The 24377-nt window shown below is 46.0% G+C and overlaps 1 protein-coding gene across 1 annotated transcript; it reads right to left on the bottom strand.

Annotated features, from left to right (window-relative positions):
• Window positions 1–14962: 14962 nt before the first annotated feature.
• Window positions 14963–20619, bottom strand: SmE (Small ribonucleoprotein particle protein SmE). Its single transcript, XM_037215105.1, has 3 exons — window positions 20361–20619; window positions 18520–18688; window positions 14963–15701 (listed from the first exon to the last, which is right to left on the bottom strand). Exons 1-3 carry the CDS (start codon window positions 20409–20411, stop codon window positions 15634–15636), a joined length of 288 nt encoding a protein of 95 aa, XP_037071000.1. The 5' UTR covers window positions 20412–20619; the 3' UTR covers window positions 14963–15633.
• Between the last annotated feature and the right edge of the window lie 3758 nt (window positions 20620–24377).

The following is a 24377-nucleotide window of genomic DNA, read 5'->3' as shown; positions in this document are numbered from 1 at the left end:
GTTGGAGCCTGGAATATGCAGACGGATCCAACAAGAAACAAGATCCGGCCTGGATTTATGACGGTGAACCAGCAAGAACCCAAATTCAGCCTGGAATGTGGTCGGATACCAAGTAAGACCCAGGGTCCGGTCTGGCATTATTCCAAGGATCTCGCAAGAGCCAATATCCGGAATAGAGTGATATCATGATGACTAATAAGAACCAGGATTCTACCTGCAGTTCATGTCAGCCACCAGTGTTCATCCACACTTCCCACTTCAACAGAATTTCCCATGAGGCGTCTATGACAGAATACGCCTAATGAAACTTTCTACTTTCTAGTAATTCTGGCAAGTATTGGTGCCAGGGAGGGGGCTGTACACCGCCCCACTGAACTTTTCTGGAAATTTGCATTGGTGCTAGAGACGTTAACTGGAATAAATTAGTCAAAAAGCAATAAGATAATGGGTAGAATAAATATCCTTCTCAGCAGGGGGGGGGGGAGGGGGGTCATTTTCTAAAACCGGTTGAGGTGGTAAGACGACAGGGTTGACCTAACCTGTGCCCAAAACCTGATTTCTCCACGTATTTCGACAACTTTATTTATGTCTCCAATGCCAAAAGTTTGCAACTTAAAAGTATATCTTGTCGATTCCATTTTGTTTTGCTGCGAAGGAATCGCTCTCCATTGCAGGGCGGTGCGCACCTACGCATTCGTGAAAAGTCTTGAAAGGGTTATAATTCACAGCGAAGAAGTATCTCAGGGATTCGAGCTCTGGTGATCTAAATGAGTAAATGTCGTTAATTACTAATCGAAGGTAGCCCAAGGACCAAAAGACAGTGTCATGCAAAATGGCTTGGCCTGATAAGCACGGGCGAGAACCTTTGGAGACTTTTTGAGTGTACTGCTACCGTGCATTCATACATCAAAGCAAAACCGACGCCTCCTTGCTTGCTAAAACTGGTGCCTAATTTTAACCTGAAACCAAAAGTTGCAACCACGACGCACTTGTCTGAGAACTGCGGTAAAACACTGCAATAACAATGATAAAAAGATACACCGCAACGTGTCCAAAACCTGATAGCATGCCAGCCAGCCACGTGTCTGCCTGCAGCGGTTAGTGTAGCCAACAACAGCCACGGTGACAATTACGATGGAAAGTCACCATGTCACATATTTTTGATTTCATAGATTCAGTTTGCTGACTTATTCTATCGAATGACGGTGTCCTGATTATGTCAGGTTGTTGTACTAGCAATGACGCCGCCAACCAAGCGGTCTGAGCTATATGAAACATTTCCGCCCAGTCGACTGGCCAAATAGTACCAGTGAATCCGTGTCGTGCTATGCAGCCGTATACCACGGTAAGCCGCGGTGAATGTTCCCCTGCTTGTCGAGGATACACGACGCTTTAGCCAAGAATGCACCTGCGTGATAAGACGCCTAGATCCGACGGCTTCTGCCACTCTCTTCATAACGAAGTGTATTTGCAACTGCTGTGCCAACGGGACACCGATCTGGCAATTTACTCATTGTTTCAAATATGAATTCCTCGAGGTGTGTGCAGGATCTAGACTTACCATGCATGTTCATGGGTCACTTCTTGTAGTGCGAATTTCACTTAAGTCCAGTTCCGTCATGGCGACCAAAATTGTTCCAGACGCGATTGTAACTGGATCTGCTACGGCAATATTGGTGTTGTTCGCATAGTGCATGCATGCATATGACATCAGTCATAAAGCTAACTGAGAAATACATCACTTACTAGAATTTCGGCTGGCGAATAGCACCACTTTACAACACTTCAGGCTTCAGGTGAACTCGTCCATCATTTATAAATACGCATTACGACTCTTCCAAGTACCTGTAAACTTCTCATGGGATTACACTCACCTAAAGCCGCTAAAATATTTACTTTAGGATTAATTTTGACCCCCCCCCCCCCGGAGCAATCCAGTTGCCAAAAATTGACCCACGCCGCACCGGGGCACTGTTAAATAACACAACAGGCACGTCCCGCCGAAGCTTTTGCGTCAATTCCAAGATTTTTTCAGAACTGTTGTAAATATTCTGATTAAAATGATACAGGTGCACTGACTGGGCGCTGTCTGGATAATTCTTACAACGTCCGCTGAAAGCGTAACCCCGATTTCTTTTTCTGAGGTGAATAAGCTCACTGCAACTTGAAATGTTAATATCATATGATACCACTCACAGCTTGTACCTTTCATCTTAAAATATACTGCTAATACATTTCCGCAGTGCTCATGTCCTGCATTCAGGTTTTGACGTGTGTCGTTTCCAGGACATGATTTTTGTAAAGACAAAATGTTCGACATTAGGTAGAACTTTCCTGTTCTTCAAGATGAAAACAGATGCTGGGCCCAAATAATGCATTAAGTTCGGAAATAATGCTATTTGACAATCTACAGCTTAACATAACGTCACAGAAAGTCATCCTAGGCCACTGAATTTTTTTGATCTAACCAGTGCGCTAAAGAGTCCTTTGTAACCTAGAATGGTCATTGTCATTCTAAGTGGCAATGCGTACGTCGAACCACGAAAATAATCTTCTTTTCAAATACATCCAACATTTATCGCAACTCTTCCAGCCCTCGCTCCCACCCCAGGTTTGGGGCCACCATGGGGACAGCCGGGAGTAGGGAGACTCAGCCCTTTCTCAACCTAGAAGTGACACTAGATTAGGAAGTGACGCGAGAAGCCGAGTGGGTGTGTGACCTAACTTGATGTTTCATGACACATCGTGATATTGATTGCCTTTTCCTGACATAAACAGTTGACTAGACACGACACTAGTTGACTAGACACGAATGCCCTGCAAACTTTGCGAACTTTGTTTTGCGATCATTTGCAAAGTTGACCTGGCTTGAGACTAGCTGACCTTTGGATTAACCTGAAATGGTGTTAAGTTATCTCTAGTGTGCCTGCTTGTCTGACCATTTCCGTCGTAAATACAAACTGGTCATCTTAAATGTTCATAAGAGAGAAGAAATGGAGAATGTTAGAACTGCACAGGCGAATTGTGTCGTCGCAGTGTCATGAAAAACGCTATGATTTTACCCGTGGTGAAAGTAAAAAACAGTTTTGATGAACTTTTTACAGCCTTAAAACATGTGATTTGACATTTGAAATCGATTACTTTGGCTGGAATGCTGCAAACATTTGGTACGCTCATGAAATCATTCGGACTGTTCATGCCCTCTGGTGACCACAAATTTAGGATCAGTAGAAACATTTGATAGGCTTTTATCGTGTCTCGGAGAGATCTTGCCGACAATCTTGTTTTACCATGCGTTAGAAGTGAAATCTTGGATGAGGTGGAGTGCGGTTTAAGCAAGCTATCTGGGCTCCAATACTCAGGTTCAACTACTACTCTCCACCCCCGGGGACAGCAAAGGTGCACCGGAGACAGGTGAGGCACGAGCTGTTACCACGTATATACGAAACGGGCATGATGACAGAGTATAAGGCCTTCTCTCACATCGCAAGGTGCTGCATAGAGAAGTTGTGTGACTTTTCCTGCAGAGCGACAAACTCCGAGCATGTAGTGGTGACCGCACAAACCCGGTCCAGGGCATCGCTATCTGGAACGGCCTACTCACAGCGGGACATGTGGGCGCGCATCCATAGTCATTGCGTCCCTATCACTCCACGTTAGCCTTGTGCTTACTGCGAGGCTTATCAGTAATGGCCTTGCGTGACAGCTGCTAGCTGCTGAGCTGCGCGGCGTAGAGAAAGTCACGCACTTTTATGGGCTCCCAATGTCACACTGCAGAACATGCCAAGGGTACCGACTGTGCAATCTAGAAGTATCGAGGGTTAATCGGTGATGTAGTCCGCATCACCTTACACTTTTTGCTCTATGTGCTTACGACGCATTCACCAAAAGAACGCAAATACATGCCGACCAGCAGCTTATGCTAAATGCCAAAACGAACAGCAGTTGTGTTGGCTATAAGTACGACGAGACTATGTTATTACGTGTCACTCGCCTACAGCCCTAAGCCCAAAGGCAGTGACCGGTTTCATGTTTCTGAGCCACTGCTGTAACCTTAAATCACTCTTTTATGCACATATGTTTTAAATATTTAATGTGAATCTGTTGATTGGATGGATGTCTGGCATCGGCGCACACGGCAAGCAGTGTTTGTTGTGCACCACCCCGCCATCCGATCGTGAAGCTCTGAGTCATGAGCAGAGCTTCACGGCAGAGGCTTAACGTGCCGCGATGTTCGGCACGGTCCGTCCTGGCCTCTGGTTTTCCGCGGCCGCTGCCACCGGCCGAGGCCGCCCCAGCTGAGGTTGACATGGGGCGCCTAAAGCGACCAGAACCCACCCTGTCCTTGCTGGGTGAATCGGAATTCAGATACTCGTGCTAACTTATCTACCGGGACAGAATTATTTACCCCCCCCCCCTCCGAAAAGGTGAGTTACAAGAAAGCTTTGTCTGAGAGCCAATGTCGATGGGTTGCCATTGGTCAACGTCATAATCGGATCTTAAGTGTTCCGACCGATCGCATGATCAGGTCATAGATGTTTCGATGTATGTCGCTTGGATGTTCCAACAGCTCTGGCATACAAATTTTCTAACGCCCGTGCTATGAAATACGCAAAACACACGAAATTCATACTGTCTAATACCTGCTGGATTCCATCTGGATGAAGAACAAAAACCATGTTTCGAATTCTAACCACTCAAGCTCAGTAGCTGCGCTTAAAAATGCGACCCGTAGGCACACTTCCCACTAAATCCACCTTGGGATTTCAGTCAACAATCGCATTGCTGCATAGACATATGAAGCGTTTACCGCTGCCCAGCGTGGGATGTGCCCAATTAGCATTTACATCTAAATAGGATCTGTTAGACGGGTCCTTGCACCAAGCATGAGATATAGCGATGGGCAGATCGCGGCGAGCCCAATATTATTGCTTCTTGCAAGAAGTGCAATATGCAAACTTACCAAATATGCGCGTGAAAGAACATTGCACCGCTATGTCCGCCTCACACAGCTATTTCCATCTGATAAGAAAAAATAGAAAGTTGATATAGCAGGAAACCTAACAGTATCATCTTCAGAACAATGGCGCCTACTCGACGCCACAACACGGCACGAAACTATGTGTAACAATTTTAAGCAGACGATTTAGAGTCCAATGCACATCAGCCGGTAGTGTTTGCTTTATGCGCTAACAAACGTGTTTGGACCAAAAGGCCGAAACCGTAAATCGCAGCCATCGAGTCACAGTAACAGGCTTGCTTGATATCGGAAACAGCTTAGCATGGCTGAATCACAGTGACGACAATGGTTCCGTTCTATTGCTCTGTTCAGCTTTTCCCTCCCCAAACGTCTGGATGGTTTCCACACATACCCAAACGTTCATCAATGTTGCTCTCTACTGACACATTAATGCTGGGCTCACGCCCAAATTTTGGGAATATTTCGAGTATGGTTCTTTTTCGGCGAGTTTGGGAAAAATCAGACCTATGTGAAAAATTTAGCAGACTGCGTGGCTGAGAAACGAGAGGTACGTGGCTCGGTTCCCCGCGGCGCCCGCCCTTCCCGCCAAGGTGAGAGGCAGGCTGCGTCTGATAGTCTCAGCTGCGGAGTGCGTCACAAAACCAAATGTGAACAAAAAACAAGAGACTGGAAGCCATTCATAGCCCGACTTTCATTGTCGCTAACACCGTCACAAAACATGCATAGTCGGGTAGTACCACTCACAAAAAGCCGCTGGACCTTGCACGGTTTGCGAGAGAGGTCGTCAAGCGTCCCGTGCGATCTACGCTGCAGTCAGGTGCAGGAACAGGATGCAGGACCGAAACCAGATAAAAACGCAGACGCCACCCGGATTTTCCTTTGAGCGTCGACCACCTGCTTCGCAAAGGATAACCACAGGGCATCTGACAGAGTAACCTACTTTCAGAGCCCGCAAAAAACCGGTCGCATGCGGCGTCAGGCCAGGCTTGCCGACCGACTTTACTGTCTAACATGTCTAACAGAACGAGGGAAGGCCCACACGGGGTGTCTGGCACAAGAGAACTCTCACACGGGGTAGTTGTTACAAGGTTTATAGGGCAGCACATAAATGACGGTAAAAAACAATGCTAACAGAAAGCCGTTTGTCCCATTAGTCTGTCGCGCAGGTACTCCCTGACACACGAGAATGTTACCACAGAGTGGTGTTCACTGTATATGTTGGGTAAAAACCACAAGTATTTTTGCATGGGTGTGGGAACAGGGGGGCCAGGAGGCTATGCCCCCCCCCACTTTTCAATGTAAGGGGCCAGCAGTGTTAGCTGCCCCCCCCCCTCATTTTTCCGATTAAGGTTGTGCTTGGCTTGCTTTTGCACTGCATTAAACAGGCGCGGCGATTTAGATATTTCACTAGCCATCTTCTTCCAGATGTGCCATCTTTTTCGTTTGCTCATTGGCCATCACTTGATGTTTGGCTTACTTTTGCGTTACATTAAACATACATGGCGATTTACATATTTCACCAGCCGTCTTCTCCAAGATGTCCCATCTTTTTGGTTCGCTCGTTGGCCATCACTTAGTGTCACAACCGCAAGGCCGGTGCCGCGAGGCCTGAGACTGCAACGCTTGGCGTCGAGGCTGTTGTTGCTACGACTTGCGATCGCGCATGCTCAAAATCGTATTACATGGTTTTTATCGGTAATCAACTCTGACTGAATTTTGAACATTTTAAGATGAACATGGATTGGCTACGTTGATACAAATTTGCGACCCCCTTCATCTACAATCTACGTTCAGGGGGTCCTCAATATTTCTGTAGAACACAGAAAAACATGGAACTGGAGTCTATGTGACAATTATTGGACCACCTGCGGCGATCAGGGATGTTATTGCCACAATGAGGGTTCCTGTGCTGATCCGGGGCCAACTGCGCGGGTCGGAAGGCCGCCGTGTCAGGGAGGCCTTCTGAACAACGTGTTATGATATATCCTTCTTATGGCCTCCGGATCGACCAGGAGATCCTGCTCCCTGTCGCCAGAACGACAGCCAGAAGACACTTCGCCATGATACGGAATGGCCCTTCAGCCCTTGACCGTAGACGGTAATGCACCCCTGGTGTTCTACTTAAGGTGCCCCTTGCCCGGAAGGAAATAAGGGGTCTCATTATTGTTGAGTAGAGTGCGGGTCTCATTATTGTTGAATAAAGTGAGCCGAAATGAGCTTAAAAAACGAACAAGACCATCCCATGTCTGCCTGAGAACGTTCCTTTTTTCAGAATGGATTAGTGAAGCAAACAGCATCAAAAGGTTTCAACATGCCCGCCCGCAGCCTCGAGAGCAAGGACATCGATGACCTGGGCTATAGCTTCCGCAAAACCGAACGGCTTCGGCCACTGCAAGTGCCACCAGGCGGCGCCCGCCGTGCTAATCTCTCTGCTGGACAGATAAACAGAATTCAATTAAGATTCAATTAGAATCTGTTCGTTAATTACAAAAACACGAAAAATAGAGACCCTTCCTTTACTCCTCCAATTCAACCACCAGATACCAGCCCCACTTCGCGGTGCTTTAAGGGCCAATCCGCTCTTATAATCAGTCTAAAAATCGCATACGTGAAATATGAGCCCAGACTGCTTTCTAAATGTAATGTAAGATTTGTTGTCATGAATCGTTCAAAGATACCGTTTTCAGAAGCGTCACCATTTTCGTCCATAAGTTGGCCACGGCTTAATATTAGCTGCTAGGCGACGCTGCGGGGCCTGCGGAGGCTGCAACGCCTGAGGTCGAGGTTTTTGTTTCTAAAATTTTTGGGTGCTCGTGCTCAAAATCACGTCACATAACTTTGATTACTAATGAGTTAATGTGTTTAAAGGTGTCATTTTAGAAGTGTTATTATTTTCGTCCACCAGTAGGCCAAGGCTAAAAATTAGCCGTCGAGCTAACGCTCTGCGGACAATGGAGACGCCTGGTGTGGGTTTTTTTGTTGTTAAGTAAGATTTGCGGGCGCGCATGTTAAAAAACCACGTGAGATAAATTGTACTATTAATCAATCCTGACTGTATGGTGAGCATTTCCAGACAAGCATGGCTCGGCCATGTTAATACGCATTGTTGGCCACTCGATCTGCAATCAAATTTTCTTCTTCAAATTTTGATCGAACGTAAGGATCTAATTTACCTTCGCCGTGTTGTGTTTGCTTGTTGTGTTTGTTTGTAAATGTTTGTAACACCCAGATAACATTCTGACGTAGCTTCCGAACTTTATCCGTTTAGAAAGTCGTCTGCGTTGAATAATGGGCAATTAAATGTCCGTTGAACCAATTCATACCTAAGGTGGGCAGCTTCCCGGGGCTATTTTTCTGCTGTGGTGTTGTGTGAGGGAAGATAATTTGGAAAAATATGCTGTTGCAGATGCATAAGAAATATTCCGCACACCAAAATAGCAGTAATGATGATCCAGAAATATGCAATAAGGCAGCCATGCGATCAGTTCACAGTCAGTCATGCGGGAGACAGCCGGACCAGGGCAATAGCCGCCGACGGCGGACGGGAGCGGAGCCCAGATGAGAAACATATGACAGACGGGCCTTCATTATGTAGCTTGGTTTTTTAAAGAGAATCTCCTCTTTTGCGGTTTTTGTCACACCGTTTCTGTCAATTTCAAGCTTCCGAATTTGTTTCCACCTAAAACGCTGTGACAAGTCTTAGCTTTTGAAAAGAAGGCGGCGAAATGAAGGTGCATGAAAAATCTGTCGCGGTGTGAGCCATCGATTCACTTTCGAAATTCTCATCAGCCTATGTGCAGGCCGTATTTTGGCAACTACCCTGTGGAAGTAGATGCCTCCTTAATGACCAAACATGCCTACTCGCTCGTGGAATTTCGCCTCCCTAGAAAAGACAATGACAAGATGGACGAATAATATTGGGAAGCCGGACAGCTTATTTGCAGAATGACATAGATGAGTCGAATGAGCAAGACTGTGCACCAGTAATAGGCAGCTTCAGATGCATATCTAGCATAGCAGTCATGACATTTTAGTAAAGAGCGATAACAAACTCTATCTCTAACCCCCCCCCCCTTATCCCCCCCGGCCATCGGGCTTGCTTTCCAGAAAAGCTCCTGAAGTACACCATGAGCTTGTCCTTCCATTTTTTGAAACGTTCCTAAGCCTATGCCTTTTTGCGACGATGGTATTTGGGTTTAGGTGCTAGCTTTTTGCGATCTGATGCTTATGTTTGTTTCGTTTACATTTTGTTTCGTTTACAACAAATGTATCATCATATCAGGCGTATTGAAGCATGCCTGCCTCGCTGTGATCAACAGCAGGGTCACCACTCGCCATATATTTGAACACTGAGCACTCGGTTGGAAATGTGTCATTGGTCCTTGCTGTCACGGCTTGTGTTGGGGCGAGTTTGTCGTCATTTTGTTTGACATGCAACGCACACTAAGAAGCGGGCAGTGATATATTCATTGCATTTGGTGCATCCCTTGAATTCGTATTTGGACACATCAATGGTTATGATCTTCGTTGAGAACATTGATCCAAGACGATCGGAACATCACCTATAAACTGCCACGTGACACGTAATTAAGTCTGTATAACAACTTATCCTGGTATACTGGACATATTTTACTGCACATGGAGCGCAGCAGAACACACAAAAATCATTGCATGAGATTTTTTTCCCAGCGCGCTGATCAATGTTTCCAAATAGCCTCCCATTTGATTTGTCCCGATGCGTAGCTTAATCCCCGGTGTAACCGGATATATATATATATATATATATATATATATACATATATATATATATATGTATATATATATGCATATATATATATATATATATGCGAGGTTTTGTTTACTCTTTTATCAATATTACAAAGCTTTGGTCTAAACACAGCCTTTGCAAGCGAACACAATCTGGCACCAGATGGCTGTCTGTTGTCCCAAAGTTTTGATCCACATTATAACAGAAGGCGAAGCATTGGCGTTTGAGGAAGGGCAGCACCATTGCTCAATATTTTGTAGTTTTGAAAAAGTGATGTCTCGGTCTTTCCAATGAGAAGCTTCTTCTGCTCAATCTTGGCGTATAAACCGTTTTTGATAGCCCTAATCTTTTAACTGAATTTCGTGGATAGCCGTCGCTGATAGTGATTCAGAGGAAAAGTGCCACGGTGTACACAAGAGATAACTATACCAAAACTGTACTCGGCGGCTACTGGCCAATACTGGTCTAAGCCGATTTGTAAGGTTGCCACATGTTGAATGTTATTTGTTACAAGTTATACTTGTAGGCTTCCATTCTGTGAGCCTTGTGCACTCAGGAGCAAGTGAACTAAGTGATGTTTGAGGTCTTCAAGTTCCAAATTTAAATAAAATGCATTAAAGGACAACGTGGAATTAACTTTTAAGCATGCTGGAACAAAATATGACCTCTTAGCGACGTCTGCGATGCAAAACATGGTGACGTACAAACATTCACAACACGAATACTCGCGCATACAAATATGGCGCTTATGAACATTCGCGTTACAAACACATGACATCGCGAGTGTCTGCGATAAGAACATCTCCGGCACGAAGATCTGCAATAAGAACATCGGCATTTGCAAACATCGGCGTTACGAACATCCGAGTTTACGAGCATTTCCATGCAGGCACATGCCGTACGAACGACTGTCAGATAAAGTGACATGAAAATGCTTTCGGCCTTCGGAGCCGCTCATCGTCCTAGCGCCCGCCGGTTAAGAAGAGAGCTAAAAGCTGTTTCTCGAAATACGGGTAGCTGGTTCGCGATTTCTGCTGTCCGCCATGTTGTGTATGTGTAGCTTGCAGTGCGAATGCGGTCGCAACCGGGCGGACCGACGCGGCGCGGCGCTCGCAACCGGCCGGCCCCGTGCGCCACGCAGCGCCCTCCGGCCGGTCCAGCCCGTGCCGATGCTACCGACAGTTGTCGGCCCCTGCCGTGCTGGTCCAGAAAGACAACTCCAGACGTCTTTGGCGCCATTGTTTAAAAGGTAATAGAATCGCGACTATCGGCCTTCTTCCCATTCCCAATGACATCAGTCGTCTCAATATGAAGGGTTCGTAAGTTTTAAAACAAAGTGTTTGCGTGCACCCGTTTAACATGAAGCGCAACGCGACCGATGAAAGCCTGCGACCTGTCAACAAAGGCTTACTGTTGGCCATCGTTCGCTTACCTCTGAGCTTTTCTTACCTCTCGAGACTCGTACCTAGTAGACAAGCGATACACTTCTGTGTACTATACACTATGTGCACTATACACTACATATAGAAACAAGCCATACACTTATGTGTATAGCTTGTCTCTGTGTGTAGCTTGTCATCCTTCTTGTAGACAGCAAGTCCCCGAGAAGGATTCTGAAGCCATGGTTCTGCCACATCAGGACTGTGACCAGACCGGATCTGTGTCGGTAGGGCCCATCGAGCCTGCTCCCACCCGGGACCAGACCGGATCTGTGTCGGTGGGGCCCATCGAGCCTGCTCCCACCCGGGTACGTCAAAGCTGCAGGATCCGTCACAGCCGGGGCCCAGGCTCAGGCTCCATCAGTGCGGTCTTCTGAACAATCAGATGAGCTTTCAGCCGTCATTTCCCCGCGCCATCTTCATCATCGCCCACAAATTGTCAACAACTCCAGTGGTCTCTACAGCTGAGCATGTTACATAGCTGACCGCTACACGTCTGGAGCCACCAGAGCTCCGTCATTCGGCGTAATTTTTCTCGCCCATTTCATCATGTGCTTAGTGATGCCAAACATGGGGATGCAGTTTTATGGGTTTAAATGGGGGATCCTGTAAAAGTCTATAGTTTGGCTTCGTATCACATGGACAAGCAGCAAAATTTATTTACAGAATCCGTATCAATCTGTCGTACAATTCACTGTCTTGTGTTTCCGTGGCATCTTCGTCGAATTAAATCGCAAATCAGCAAATCGCATATCGCAAATCAGCAGCCACCTATCCTGTGTCAACTGGCGTCTAGAATCGAGCGTTTGCCAACAGTGAACGTTTCGGTGACAGATCACAATCCTTCATTGCCTGCTTTATGCCTCAAGTTAAACGGAGTAACGCAAATCCGTCCTTTTGAAAAGTACGTGCTGGGGATGCGGCTTTCTCCAAAATATCAGCCCACAGCCCAGCGCGTCCCGCTCAGGTCGAGATCCAACCCATCAAAGCCCGTTTTACTACAATACTGACCCGCAATTAACCCGCAAGTACTAAGTCATTGCAATATGCTATGTCGTCTTAGTTTTAGACGTACACATCAGTGTGCATAAAATGACTTGTCATGTAATACACAGCATTGTTTGGCTAATACCAGTGATGCTGCTTAGCCAGCAGCGATCAAAATAGCCTGGTGAAGCTGCTTAGAGAGCAGCGATCAAAATACCTGGACGATGGCATTTGTAGTGCACCAAAGTAGATATTAAACACTGTTGTGGTTTCTTTGAACTACAAATGTAAAGGAAGAGAGCGAAATCCAAATTTGTCTATAAGTAGAATGTACCAAAGGTTTTACCTTTATGCCTCGTATTAATAGAACAGAGGCCATATCTTCTAAAATGTCGTGCATCGACTGATGGCTTAATGCTGACGAAGTAAAACATTCTTGAGTTTCAAATAATGGGAGGTCCCGTTGGTTTATTACACTATAGATAAGCACGAGCATTATTTGACTGCGTAGAAATCGCAACAATTCGATAACCCACATTTAACAGGGACAGGGTAGTATACGACCGCTGTTGGGAGTAGCTAGGCCAAATAACGGACCGTGTAGTGCTGCACTTCGGGGATATGGCCACGCTGACTGGACAGCTGTTCAGGCAACGATGCAATAGGACGTGGTACCCGTGTCGTGACACTGACACTTAATGAACAATTTGAAACCGAGGCGCGATTTCTGCCGTTTGTATCAGTACTTGCCCCCCCCCCCCCTAATGTACTTTCATCTGTTTTTGTCTGCAGTTTGTATCGTACTGTTTGCTCTTGGTTGCCTGGAAGGTGAACGCCTGGTGGTGTTTTTTTATACCGCATTGACTTGGCTCTCGCAAATGATTTGCACCCAGATTGGCCGTCAATTTTCTTGGAGCGTATCCGACGGTGAAGCTTAAGTGCAAAGACGAATACTTATCACACAAGGCAAGCATTTGCAATATGAAACCGAATACATGACTTTCAAATCGTTGCTTTACAGTACAATTAACCTAATTACCCAGGCTTTGCCAGGTGTTCAAGCTAGTGCGAAAAATTCTAGATCATGGCTAACATCTATATGGACGAAATAAATCAAAACCAAGCTCCTGATTGGAATGCATGATCGCTTCAGGTGTTCTTGAACCTTTCGAAGTCGATGACCACGGAGGTCATTCGATCGTCATGGAGCTAGACATGTGTGTGGATGCATGACCACCACCCGCTTCACAGGGGTAACTGTAGCGTAGTTCCTGGCCATCACTCCCTTTAAAGGGGTGAATGCAGCGTAGCTCCCGGCCATCACCCCCTTTAAAGGGTGGATGTAGCGTAGCTCCTGGTCATCACTCCCTTTAAAGGGGTGAATGTGGCGTAGCTCCTGGCTGTCCTAAGCCGAGTGGACTGACAAGCTATCCGCCGCGACTCGCCCCGGACCAGTGGCAGCACTATCTCAGGATCTTTTGCCCTATCATCGAGTCACACGCGCCAACGGAACGAGTGGCAGCACTATTTCAGAATATTTTGCCGTATCAGGGTCACACGCGCCAACGAAGCGAGTAGAAATAAGAAACCCAGGCGCTCTGCATGTGTCTGATGTGACTCGTGGCCTGGCGTGCGGCCGGCGTGCGGCCTGTGGGGCTCATCGAGGCGGCGATGATGTGGATCATGCGTTGAGCCATGCCCAAAGTTCCGCTATACGCCGGGGCGTGCGAGAGGACATCTGGCGGCACATTGTCAAGCAGGGTCCGGGCTCTGTTTGTCGGAACGGCCGCCAGGGTACCGGCAGTGGCCCGAGCGCACGAGTCAGAGCTACGTCAGCGATCGCGGTCACAGCGCTGGTGTATTGAGGGGATGTTTCGTCCGGGCGGGACAGTGTGTTGAGAGCAAGGTAGCCGAACTAGGAAAAGCGTCCGAGGCCCCTCCCACAGGGCGGGGAAACACTGACTATTACGAACTGCGCAGACTCAGTACATCAATCGTTATGTTAAGGCCCAGCAAGTCGTCAACCATCGCGCTCGCCATGTCAAAGTCAAAGGCAAGACCCCCGTGAACTATCGTGGTGGCTATTTAGACGTTCCCTGCATTGATAAGGGTCTCAAAACAGGGGTTGGTACCACACAAAAATAATTGAGACTTATTGTTATCGCGTCTTGGCGGAAGAAAAAAGCCCTAAAATGTCCGCTAGGCTGACAGTTTCGAACCCGAACATCCTTTGTAAAACAGCAGTCACCGTTGTATCGCCAGTTTGGAGGGAGACTGTGACGGAGCGCGTTCGGAGGGCTGTGCCAGTCGAACCGTGACCTGTCTGTCCAAAACGGTACCAGCATTTCCTACACAAGTGAGAGAAAGCGACTAAAACAGACTGGCATTTGGCTATACATTCTTACAATTTCGCCAGAGCGCAGAGATGTCGTTGTTTCTCATGCACATTCTTGATCTCCTGCACCACTGCAGAAATGTCAATACGTAAGCACGAAAACACCACTGTGGGAGCGTTCACTGGTTTCTTCTGCCATCAATATTTTCAACACCATTCAAAGCAGATGTGACCTGGAAAACGCAGCAGAGACGCGCGTGGCGACATCTATACAAGTGCCAGGAGACCGAACACGAGCTCTTCCCGTGCACCCACCAGGTGGCAGTCTACCATTGGCCGGCAACAATTAAATCTCAGGTCTTGGAAATCGCCTTACTGTAGACAGGACCGTTGGTGACGTTCACTGAGTCGTTCCTACCCCGATGTAGCTTACATCTACCAAAAGCCAGTAGTAAGCACATCTGTTCTGTATTAGTGAAATCCGTTCGCCAAATGTACGCGAGATTTGCATGTTGAAATGATGCCTTGTGTATTACACAGCAGGTACGAGATGACCCACGCTAACGGGCTTGACGCGGTGCATCTGACCGCTACATACATCCAGCCGTTACACGCTTTCAGCCTCGGCTCCTTGACCGACGACACGCATCATACATCGTCCGAGAGCGCCGAAAAAGATCCCCGGACCTGGCGTTTGGTGACAACGATCCAAATGTTCAAAATCGCACTCACAACATTGTCAAACACAAAGTGTCCTTGTACTGAAGCACTGCACCACGTGCGACCAAAAGCAGAATTACACGCTTATCTAGATCGAGGTTGTCGACCACAATAATGCGACTCATAAACGGCACTTCCCCTTTTACAGAAAAGCCATGCTGAGTAAAAAAAGGCATCCTCGAAATCGAGAACGGGTGTTGCTGCTTTGATAAGAAACAAGTTGGAATCGACAGTTCTATATACTGCACTGAACACGGGTCCACTTTTACACAAAATGAGGCCAACACGAACCAGTCCTTCCCCAACGCACATTGTCCGCAAGACGCTTCCCTGCTCATCCGGAACGCAAGACAATGTTCGTGTGATGGAAATGTCGCATGAATGAGCGCACATCTGCCACTGCTTACGCATCATTACCACTTTCCACCTGCTGGATGAGTGTGATGTTGTCGCCCTTCAACAGAATTCGACCTGGAAACATCAAACATGACTTACTTGGGGGCGAATGAACTGAAACCAACGGACACAGTGCTTCTCTTCAAGTTGGTCATTCCACAACTATTATACCTGAATAAAAAATCACTGCATTACGTGGAATCCATCTGCCCATGGGAACCGTTTCTTTCCATGCACCAGCCAGACGTGACAAAATAACCCGTGCCAATAATCCCACAATGATTATTGGGGGGGGGGGGGGGGGGTAGATGTCACGTGACATCTATCCCCAGCGCCGACGATGTTTTGGCCCGACGCCTAAGATTTGGGGGAAGTTAGTGGTGACAGGGTGCCTTGCGAAGAGTCATCGCAGCGTAATTTGTAGGCGCAGATGACCTCTGTCGCCAAATGACGTCATTCGGTGTTCACACTCAGTAACTGATCTAACGGTTTCAGATCTTCATAATCGTTGCATAGAACTAATGTCACTTGATCATTTTAACCCGAGTCAACAACTTCTTAATAAATATCTTATATGTGCGTCAAATGCAAGTTGTTCAGTGCACTGGCGAGGAGCATTGTTCACATCGATAAGACAGTAGTGATAGCCTTATTGCTCGGGGAAAAAACAGCGGAATGGATACATAAATGGGTTGAACCCATCTATATCCACATTCTCCTGGTTTCCCTTCCAGGAATAAGGCTATTACCACTGTTTTATCTGTGCGTCAAGCGTCGTTGCGTGACAGTGATCTCACCGTTGACATGACATATTGAAATATGAAATTTAGGTTTATCCAGTCTACGGCGATATATTTTTTCACATGACATGACTTACTTGTATTCGCGATGAAGTCATACATATATTTTGGGATTTAATGGGAGCTTTCGACATGCAGAGCGTTGCATGCCTCTATGCTAATCTGACACACTTTATTGACTTAATCGATGAGGTCAAATCCGTCAATTCACAACCGAAATTGGCATATTTGGCCAAACCGATTCCACATCTCACAGGCCACATTTAAAAACGAACACCGGTAGATAGCCTAGAATGCATTGTACACCACTTCCGTCTACCAATCTCAGACATACCGTCTCGCTGACCTGGCAAATAACGTCAAACAGGACACCATCAGTTTGATTCAATAAACTCTGAGCATACTCAATACTTAGCAATACGTCGCAATGATGTGCGCGCGTGCGGACGGACGCGTGCCTTGTGTACTGCATGAACACGCTCGTCACCAAAGTGTGGTTGGTACAGTCTGGGATCTGAACTGCACGCTTCGACACTTGGCAAACCGGGCCAAACCCAACCCTGGCAACCAGTGCCCATTCCCAGGTCAGTATCTATTAACTAGGAAATAGCGCAGTTGTACTGCCAGTCCCGATACTCAAAAGGCAGCGGGATATCTGTATGTCAGATCACGTGTAGAGTATTGTGTACAGGCTTAATCCCCATGCTTCCAGAAAAAGACATAGATGGGCTAAAGAATACAGCGAAAAACAAGTGGGGTGATAAATGGAATTGGCGACTTAGACTTTAAGGATAGGCTTGAGGCCTCGGATTTGTATTCACTGAAATGTCGTAGACTTAGAGAGGATCTGACAGAGGCATTCAAGATTATGAGAGGGACAAACAAGGTAGATCTACAACAGCACTGGAAATTAGTCCAACACTTAGGGGAAACCAGTTTTAATTAGCAAAAGGTAGGAGTAGAGCAATGAAGAGGCAGATGTCGTTAAGACGAAGAGTAGTGGATCATTGGAACGAACTGCCAAACGAAGTTGTACGAAGTCCCTCACCAACAACATTTAAAAGTCGTTTGGACAAGTTCTTTCGGTCTAAGATCTCATTCATGGCTCAATTCAGGCAGGTCAGGTGGTAAGATTCGTGCCAAGTACGGAACCCGGAGTAGGCCAACCTCGATGGACCCTTGTGGCTCTTTGTTGGCCTGATGTCTTTTTGTCTGAATGTGGCAAAAACATCATGACGAAAACAAGCCAAAAATAACAATGGAAGGGGTGGGGATGATCACGACTTGAATAGGTGATCGTGCAAATGATAAACTGATTGCCGTAACACACATGAGGGCAACCATGACCATCATGGCGATGATGGCTATCGCTAACGGTGTTCAAAAGCGTGGCCATGTGGAACCCATTGTGAACCCACTTCCATTCTCCTCATGCAACAGTCGAGCGTATTCCAGCGACCAAACACCAGCGTCCTGGCATGGTTGTGCTGACACGAGATGAGGCTCTCATCTCGCCTTTTGCGGCGGAACGAACAATTGAAATATACCCTCGTAAGAAAGAAGTCAAAACCTACCAATTCTATATTGGGAAAGCATAACGGCGCATATCCGAAGAAGTACCTCATTACTTTACCACCACCCTTTTGTCATGTTGTAATGTGTTAAGGCATGCAATGCAACAATTAAACAAACATTTAGTTGGTCAAAGGGTGAATCCAAAACTTTGCATGCACGAGCGATGCCCAATTTTCAACCTCTTGTCACAACAATGTCACAAAATGGGCCTGCTGCACATTTACAAAAGACAGGAAACAGCCACCTAATGGTGCAGAAAATTGTCAGCTCACATCAGGCTTAACACTGTGTTACATAGATTTTGACTGTTGGATCTGTGCAAAGGTGAATATAAAGAACTTCTGATTCTCACCCCAGATGTCATTTGGGATTGCACATGAGCCTGCTACCATCTTTTAAATGATGCGCTCTATCTGCACCAGCTCTCATCCAAAATATATATAGTAAGGGACAAACTTCACGATTTTACAAGGAATGGCCCACACATTTCATGCACACAGACATTTGGAACAACTGACCGATCTGGCGGCGGGTCTTGTGCTTCTCATTGACCTCCTCGGCCTCCTCCAGCACCAGGTTCATGTACTCGTCGAAACCGATGATGTGGCCTTCGATCCTCATGTTGACGTTCTCATACAGCCAGACTGCAACTCGGCTACGGTTTTGCAGGTACCTGAATATCAGGTTCTGAAAGTTCTGGTTAAGGAAAAGTTCCATGGCTCTCAACATTGACTGTTGCTGACACAATATCCCAACACACATTTGACAATATAGATATAGGCATAAGCAATATTGCTGATGTAGGTTTATGACACAAAATCCATCCAAATGCCACAAAAACACAGGTACCTGAACCTGACAGCTCCAGTGAGCTTTCTGGTGAATACTTTTGATTAATCTCTTTATGAAAAAGGAAAAGAGCAGGTATTGTAACAATTTAGTGTGGACTAGCACAGTTCACAATGTTTCTTAAACTGATGTTGTCTGGAAGTACTTTTTGTGTGCAGATAGCTAGCATATAAAATGGGCTTTTAACCATCATTGCTTATTATTGATGATGTTTGAAGTTTGCCAATGAATTTTAGCAATGCATGATGGAGTTGCTGAAGAAAAACAATGTTACTGCATCATTTGTTATGACACTTATCTGTAGCACACGATTTCAAAAAATAATACTTGGAAATAGTACGACATAAGAATATAGGATTCATACCTCTTATGATTCATGTATGGCACAACCCATCTGTTGATGAAGTGCTTCGAACAGTGGAATATATATGAAACTAAGAAATGAAAACTATGAATGCTATGAAGCAGTGGAATGTATCTAGCTCCTGCTAAGCACAAGACAAAGATGAGTTGAAGTTAGCAGTTACCTATGTCCAAAAATAATTACAAGGGGGTCATTTTACTTAAATGCCTGTATCCAGGAATCCTACCACCCAGTGCATACTCAAGGGGCACCAGGGGCGCATGCTTGTTTATCAAACTTTTAATGCATTGATGCATGTTTGAATGAATCTCTGCCATAAAAATAACAGGCACGTGCAAAAATAGGTTGATCAAAAGATATGCAATGCTATTACACAATACACAAGAAAATGTGTGCACCTGCTGCATGGCAAAATAGTTCTCAGCTATAAAACTTGGGTTGTGTCCTTCCCTATTATTTTATCCTATTTCCCCATTGCAAAACCTGCCTATATCCCTGGTATCAACTAAAGCCATGAACACAACTCATTTAAGCTGGGGTGGGGGGGGGGGGAGAGCTATCCACAGATTATGTTTCCCATTTATTTTACTACTTTCAACCCTCCTTCCACTCAGCTCACACAATGTTATGCTAGGTTACTGCTGCCTCTATATACTGAGTTAAGTGTTATGTCTCAAGAAACACTCTGTTTGAGCCCTATTTCACCCAGATATGCAAATGACACTTTGAATGTGAAATGTCAGCATTGAAGATATCTACATCTTACAATAGCTCAAAATTTGGAACAAGTGGTTCAGTTGAATAATCCTCTTTTGTCATGAAAGCAAGGAAGCAATGTCTCACTCAAAGACTCAAACTTTGTTTTTAAAAGATTTTGGCATATAATGCAACCACACCCAACCTTAGAATTGCACTGTCCAATACCTCCCCCCTCTTCCCTGCCACAAATTTGTTACACTCCATCAGAACCCTCAGCCAACCCCCTGTCACGTACAATTTATGCACTGCTCCTTTCAGCCTCTTGGCCTTGCATTTGTACAGTATGTACCAAGCATTGCCTGTCCATGCAGCCATTCCATTCATCCAGTAGCATAATGCAGGAGCGATCATCCCAAGAAACTCTCCATGTGACAGTGTAAAGGATACAATGGGCTGAACCATCACTTTTTGAACTTTCTGCGCTCCTCGGTAAGCCATCTTGATCTTGGTGAGCAGTTCCGAATTGGGATAAAAGCCCTAGTAAGCAAGTCTTGGCTGATGTTGGTGGTTTGGACTGGTCAACTTTTCTTCGCAACACTTATCTTGCCTTTGAGTACTTCAAAAAGGATAGTTTCCTGTTCCCTCCAATGAAACGCCCAACTTTATACAGCCTTCCTCTTAACGCCGGCCGGCAAACGCATGTGATTGAACGTCGACGTCGGAAACGGCTCCAAAAACGTCTACATACGTAACAATAGCGCAATATTTGGAACACAAAATTGGGGTTGAGATAATTAAATTGTAGGTTTTTCTTTACCCAGGTGAGCTGCTTAAATAAAGAACTCAGCGTTATGACTGGTAGGGGAGCAATCGATGACATCCTAGGTAATTTTCTTAGGCCGGTAAATGCATGTCTGCAAAAAGTGTAGCACAGTCATGATTTGTGTAAGGAGACATGGTTTTCTCGCGGCTCTTCTTCAGATGTTTTCTTAAGGACACTTCAAAAGTTGTCATGTTTCGTGGATCTGATTAGAGGATCAAGGTCGCGCAACGTCCCGTAACGTAAGTAAACGATCCCTATTCGTCCCTTAGGAGAAAATGAATCCGGAGAAATTAAAGTGAGCTTCATACGCATTGCATAGTGCAATGCTTGCATTTCTGCGGTAAAACACTCACCGTCAGCTTTTCGACGTGCTCCAAGGACAGGGGTGTCACTTAATATACTTTTAAGGGCCTGAGCTCTGCAATGCTGACTTGAAGCCCCACTCCCCCCCCCCCCCCCTCCCAATGCTCTTCTGAGCCCCTTCTATGCACTCAAAGGAAAAAGGAAATACTGGGGAATACTAATACTACGGAATGCAGAATTATCTTAAAAAGGTAACCTTGCGCGTATTTTACGTATTGCACATATTGCGCAATTGTATTGCAACGTATTGCGCATAATCGGGTCAATGCACAACAATTGCTCTATTTTCAGACCCTCGTCAACTTACATGTTCGCAACAAATTGTGTTTGCCTAGAACAATAGGCCACCCTTCCAACCATCCCATCGACACACCGACAAACGCCTCCTGAAAGTACAGTCAAGTCTGCGAACTAGGTTGCGAATCCCAGTTTTGAGCTGACGCTTTGAGGCGTCCGACAAACCCCTGATGAGTGATGTTGGAGTGATGGCCTACTCGTTCTCCTGCTGCACCGCGCTATATCGCACGAGGTAAGTCAGACGGTGTTCAGCCGCGTGCTCACATCTGTGCATTAGCGCAGATCGCAACACAACAGGCTTTGCAGTGATCAGAATGTTGTGCAGGAGGTAGGCATCAAAGTAAGAAATAAACTCGTTTGCGGGTAGCCAGCCTAATGAATTGGCCACATTCGATATGTAATCATATTCCCGTCAACCTGAGATGACCCTGACAGCGAAATTGAAGACTTTTGCAGCTTTGTGGTGTTTGAGCGACTTGCACTTCCCTTTTCTCAGGTACAATAACGTACATGGAACAGAATCAGAGTATCGATGGTCTCTGGCAACGCGTTTCCAGGAGGTGTGTGCTTAGCATTTATCATACCTATTAATATGCCAATGCATTTATTCACCACCTGATCTATATGGCAGCTGTGTGACAGAGATAGGTCCATCACAATTCCGAGATTTTGCACATGTTCTGAACACTGTAAGACCGGATTCATGAACATTATGGACGGATACCCCTGATTTGTATAAACTGTCGACGGTCGCCACACAATAAGATCTCGGTTTTGGCGGCATTGGCATTGCGGCATCACTTCGGCAATGGTGTCTTAATATCTACCTGCTGCACAGCGTTCTGACTGCTGGAAAACCTGTTGCGTTACGTTCTGAGCTAATGCACAAACATGAGCACGTGGTCCGAGACACGCGGCAGAACACCGTCTGAACCTGCCTCATGCGGTATCGCGTGGTGCAGCGGTATAACGAGTAAGCCATCATTCAGGCTTATCCGACGCCTTAAAGCGTCAGACCAGAAAAAGGATTCGCAGCAAAATTTGACAAACTTGACTTTCCTCTCAGTAGGTATGTGTCGGTGTGCCGGTCGGATGAGTGGGAGGGTGGTCTGGTGTTTTAGGCACACGCAGCCTGTAATTCGACCTCGCAAGTTGACGAAGGTCTGGAAATAGTCGAATGGTTGCGGATTGACCCGATTATGTGCAGTACATTAGTTCCCAGAATCATATATATTTTCGCCTTTTTTGTATCAATGCATGGAGAGCACTCAGAGGAGTATTGGGGTGGGGGAGGGGCCTTAAGTCAGCGTTTCCCGGAGATGTTTTGCGAAAAACAATGATGCCTGCTGAAACAAGATGCCGACAAGACTGCCGACTTTTTCCCTTATTTCTCTGTGCTATCGTCCGCTCTGCATACATGCATGCATAGTGTGGTATATCAAGCTTTGGTCATGGATGAAGTGAGAAGAAGTGACGGGGTTTTTATCAATGTTGATGCATAAATATGCAGGCGAGGATGAGACTGATGACGTCGAGATTCGGTCGAGATACAAACGGTCGGCAAGCACCGATCGATGTACCCTTCAGGATATGGTTGTGGATCTGGATGAATGCTTCAGAAGGCTCAGTCAGCAAACCGTAAAACTAACTCGCTGTCATTGTCAGGCCAAAGCGCGGTCAGTGCATTTTGCTGATCTCACTCAGACGGTCGAGGAGTGTAAAGTGATTGTACAGGGATATTTTTCGGAGACCTTTTCGTTCGTAGAGCAAGACGCCGTCCAAGATTTCCACTGAGAAGTGAATAAGTGCACAGCGCACCCGTTAACAGTGTTCTGGAGGAAGGACGGCGAGGAACACCATCAGAGCTTTCGTGTCATATCAGACTATCCCAAGCACAGCACCATCACGGTACATGTTTTCGGTGACGCTGGCTGCCGGCAATGAGGAACCAAGTGTCAGGGCTGAACGAAATCAACGCCCGCGGCGTTTTGGTGTTAAAGAACTGAAATATTCGGTTTGAAGCACGATATGTCTATGAAGTACTTGTTCCAAAGTTACCGTTGCGGACAGAAGCAAAACCAATTTTTTTTTTAAATTTTAAGCCTTTGAGTTCATATCTCTCCAAATAACACAGCGTCTCGTCTAACATGCAGGCACGGAAGCTTTTTCCAAGAACAAACCGGTTTTTCATTATCGTTGGCTCCCAACAGAAAGTTGAAAATCGGCGCGATGCGTGACCATCGAATTCTGCACTTCGGCATCCCTAAGGAAAATCCGAGCTGCACCCCTGGTTGAAAACGTCATGTTCCCAGGCTATGAGGTGACTGAACAGACTTGGAGTAGCTTACAATCAGGAATGTAGTTTCTTTTCAGTTGGGGGAGGGGTCTAGCTTCCAATTTGGCCTCCAGCCTCCCCCGAACTTAAGGAGAAATATAGGCCAAATTCTGGGAAAGACCTGTTCATTGATGGATTTGGGTTAGGTTGGGTCATTTTTTCTTTTTGCTCAGCCCTCCTGGTCTGATTTTGCAAAACCTTGCTCCTATTCACGATGTCAAGGGGTCAACGAGAGACGAAAGGACTTCAACAGATGTGTGACAGTAAGGCTGAAAGCCTGAATCGGTCTTTGATTTTGCCCAAGGCCTGATTTCATAAAGAGGCCATCCATTTGAATGTCCCTGGCGGCTCCAATGTTTTTGGTAGTCTGAAACAGTCAATTTTTTTACTTGATATAATCAGGCAATGTGCTCAATCTTGTTTTTGGCATTACCAGGGTTACAATGCTGCTAATAGGGTCACAATGCTGTTTTTCTTGGTTTAGGGTTACAATGCTGCTTTTCTTAGTTTAGGGTTAGAGTGCTGCTAATTATCAACCTTCAGCTTACCGTGAGGTACTGGCTAAATAACGTTGTTGAACAAACATGGGTTATGTGGCAATAATTCGACGTTTGAGGCTTTGTGAGCCCACCTAAGTGAGTTCACG

Source organism: Pollicipes pollicipes, unplaced genomic scaffold (genome assembly GCF_011947565.3).
Source record: "Pollicipes pollicipes isolate AB1234 unplaced genomic scaffold, Ppol_2.1 Scaffold_3447;HRSCAF=4054_pilon_pilon_pilon, whole genome shotgun sequence".
Classification (NCBI taxonomy): Eukaryota; Metazoa; Arthropoda; class Thecostraca; order Pollicipedomorpha; family Pollicipedidae; genus Pollicipes; species Pollicipes pollicipes.
Note: the sequence above shows the minus strand (reverse complement) of the source record. Positions and strands in the feature narration are given on the sequence as shown.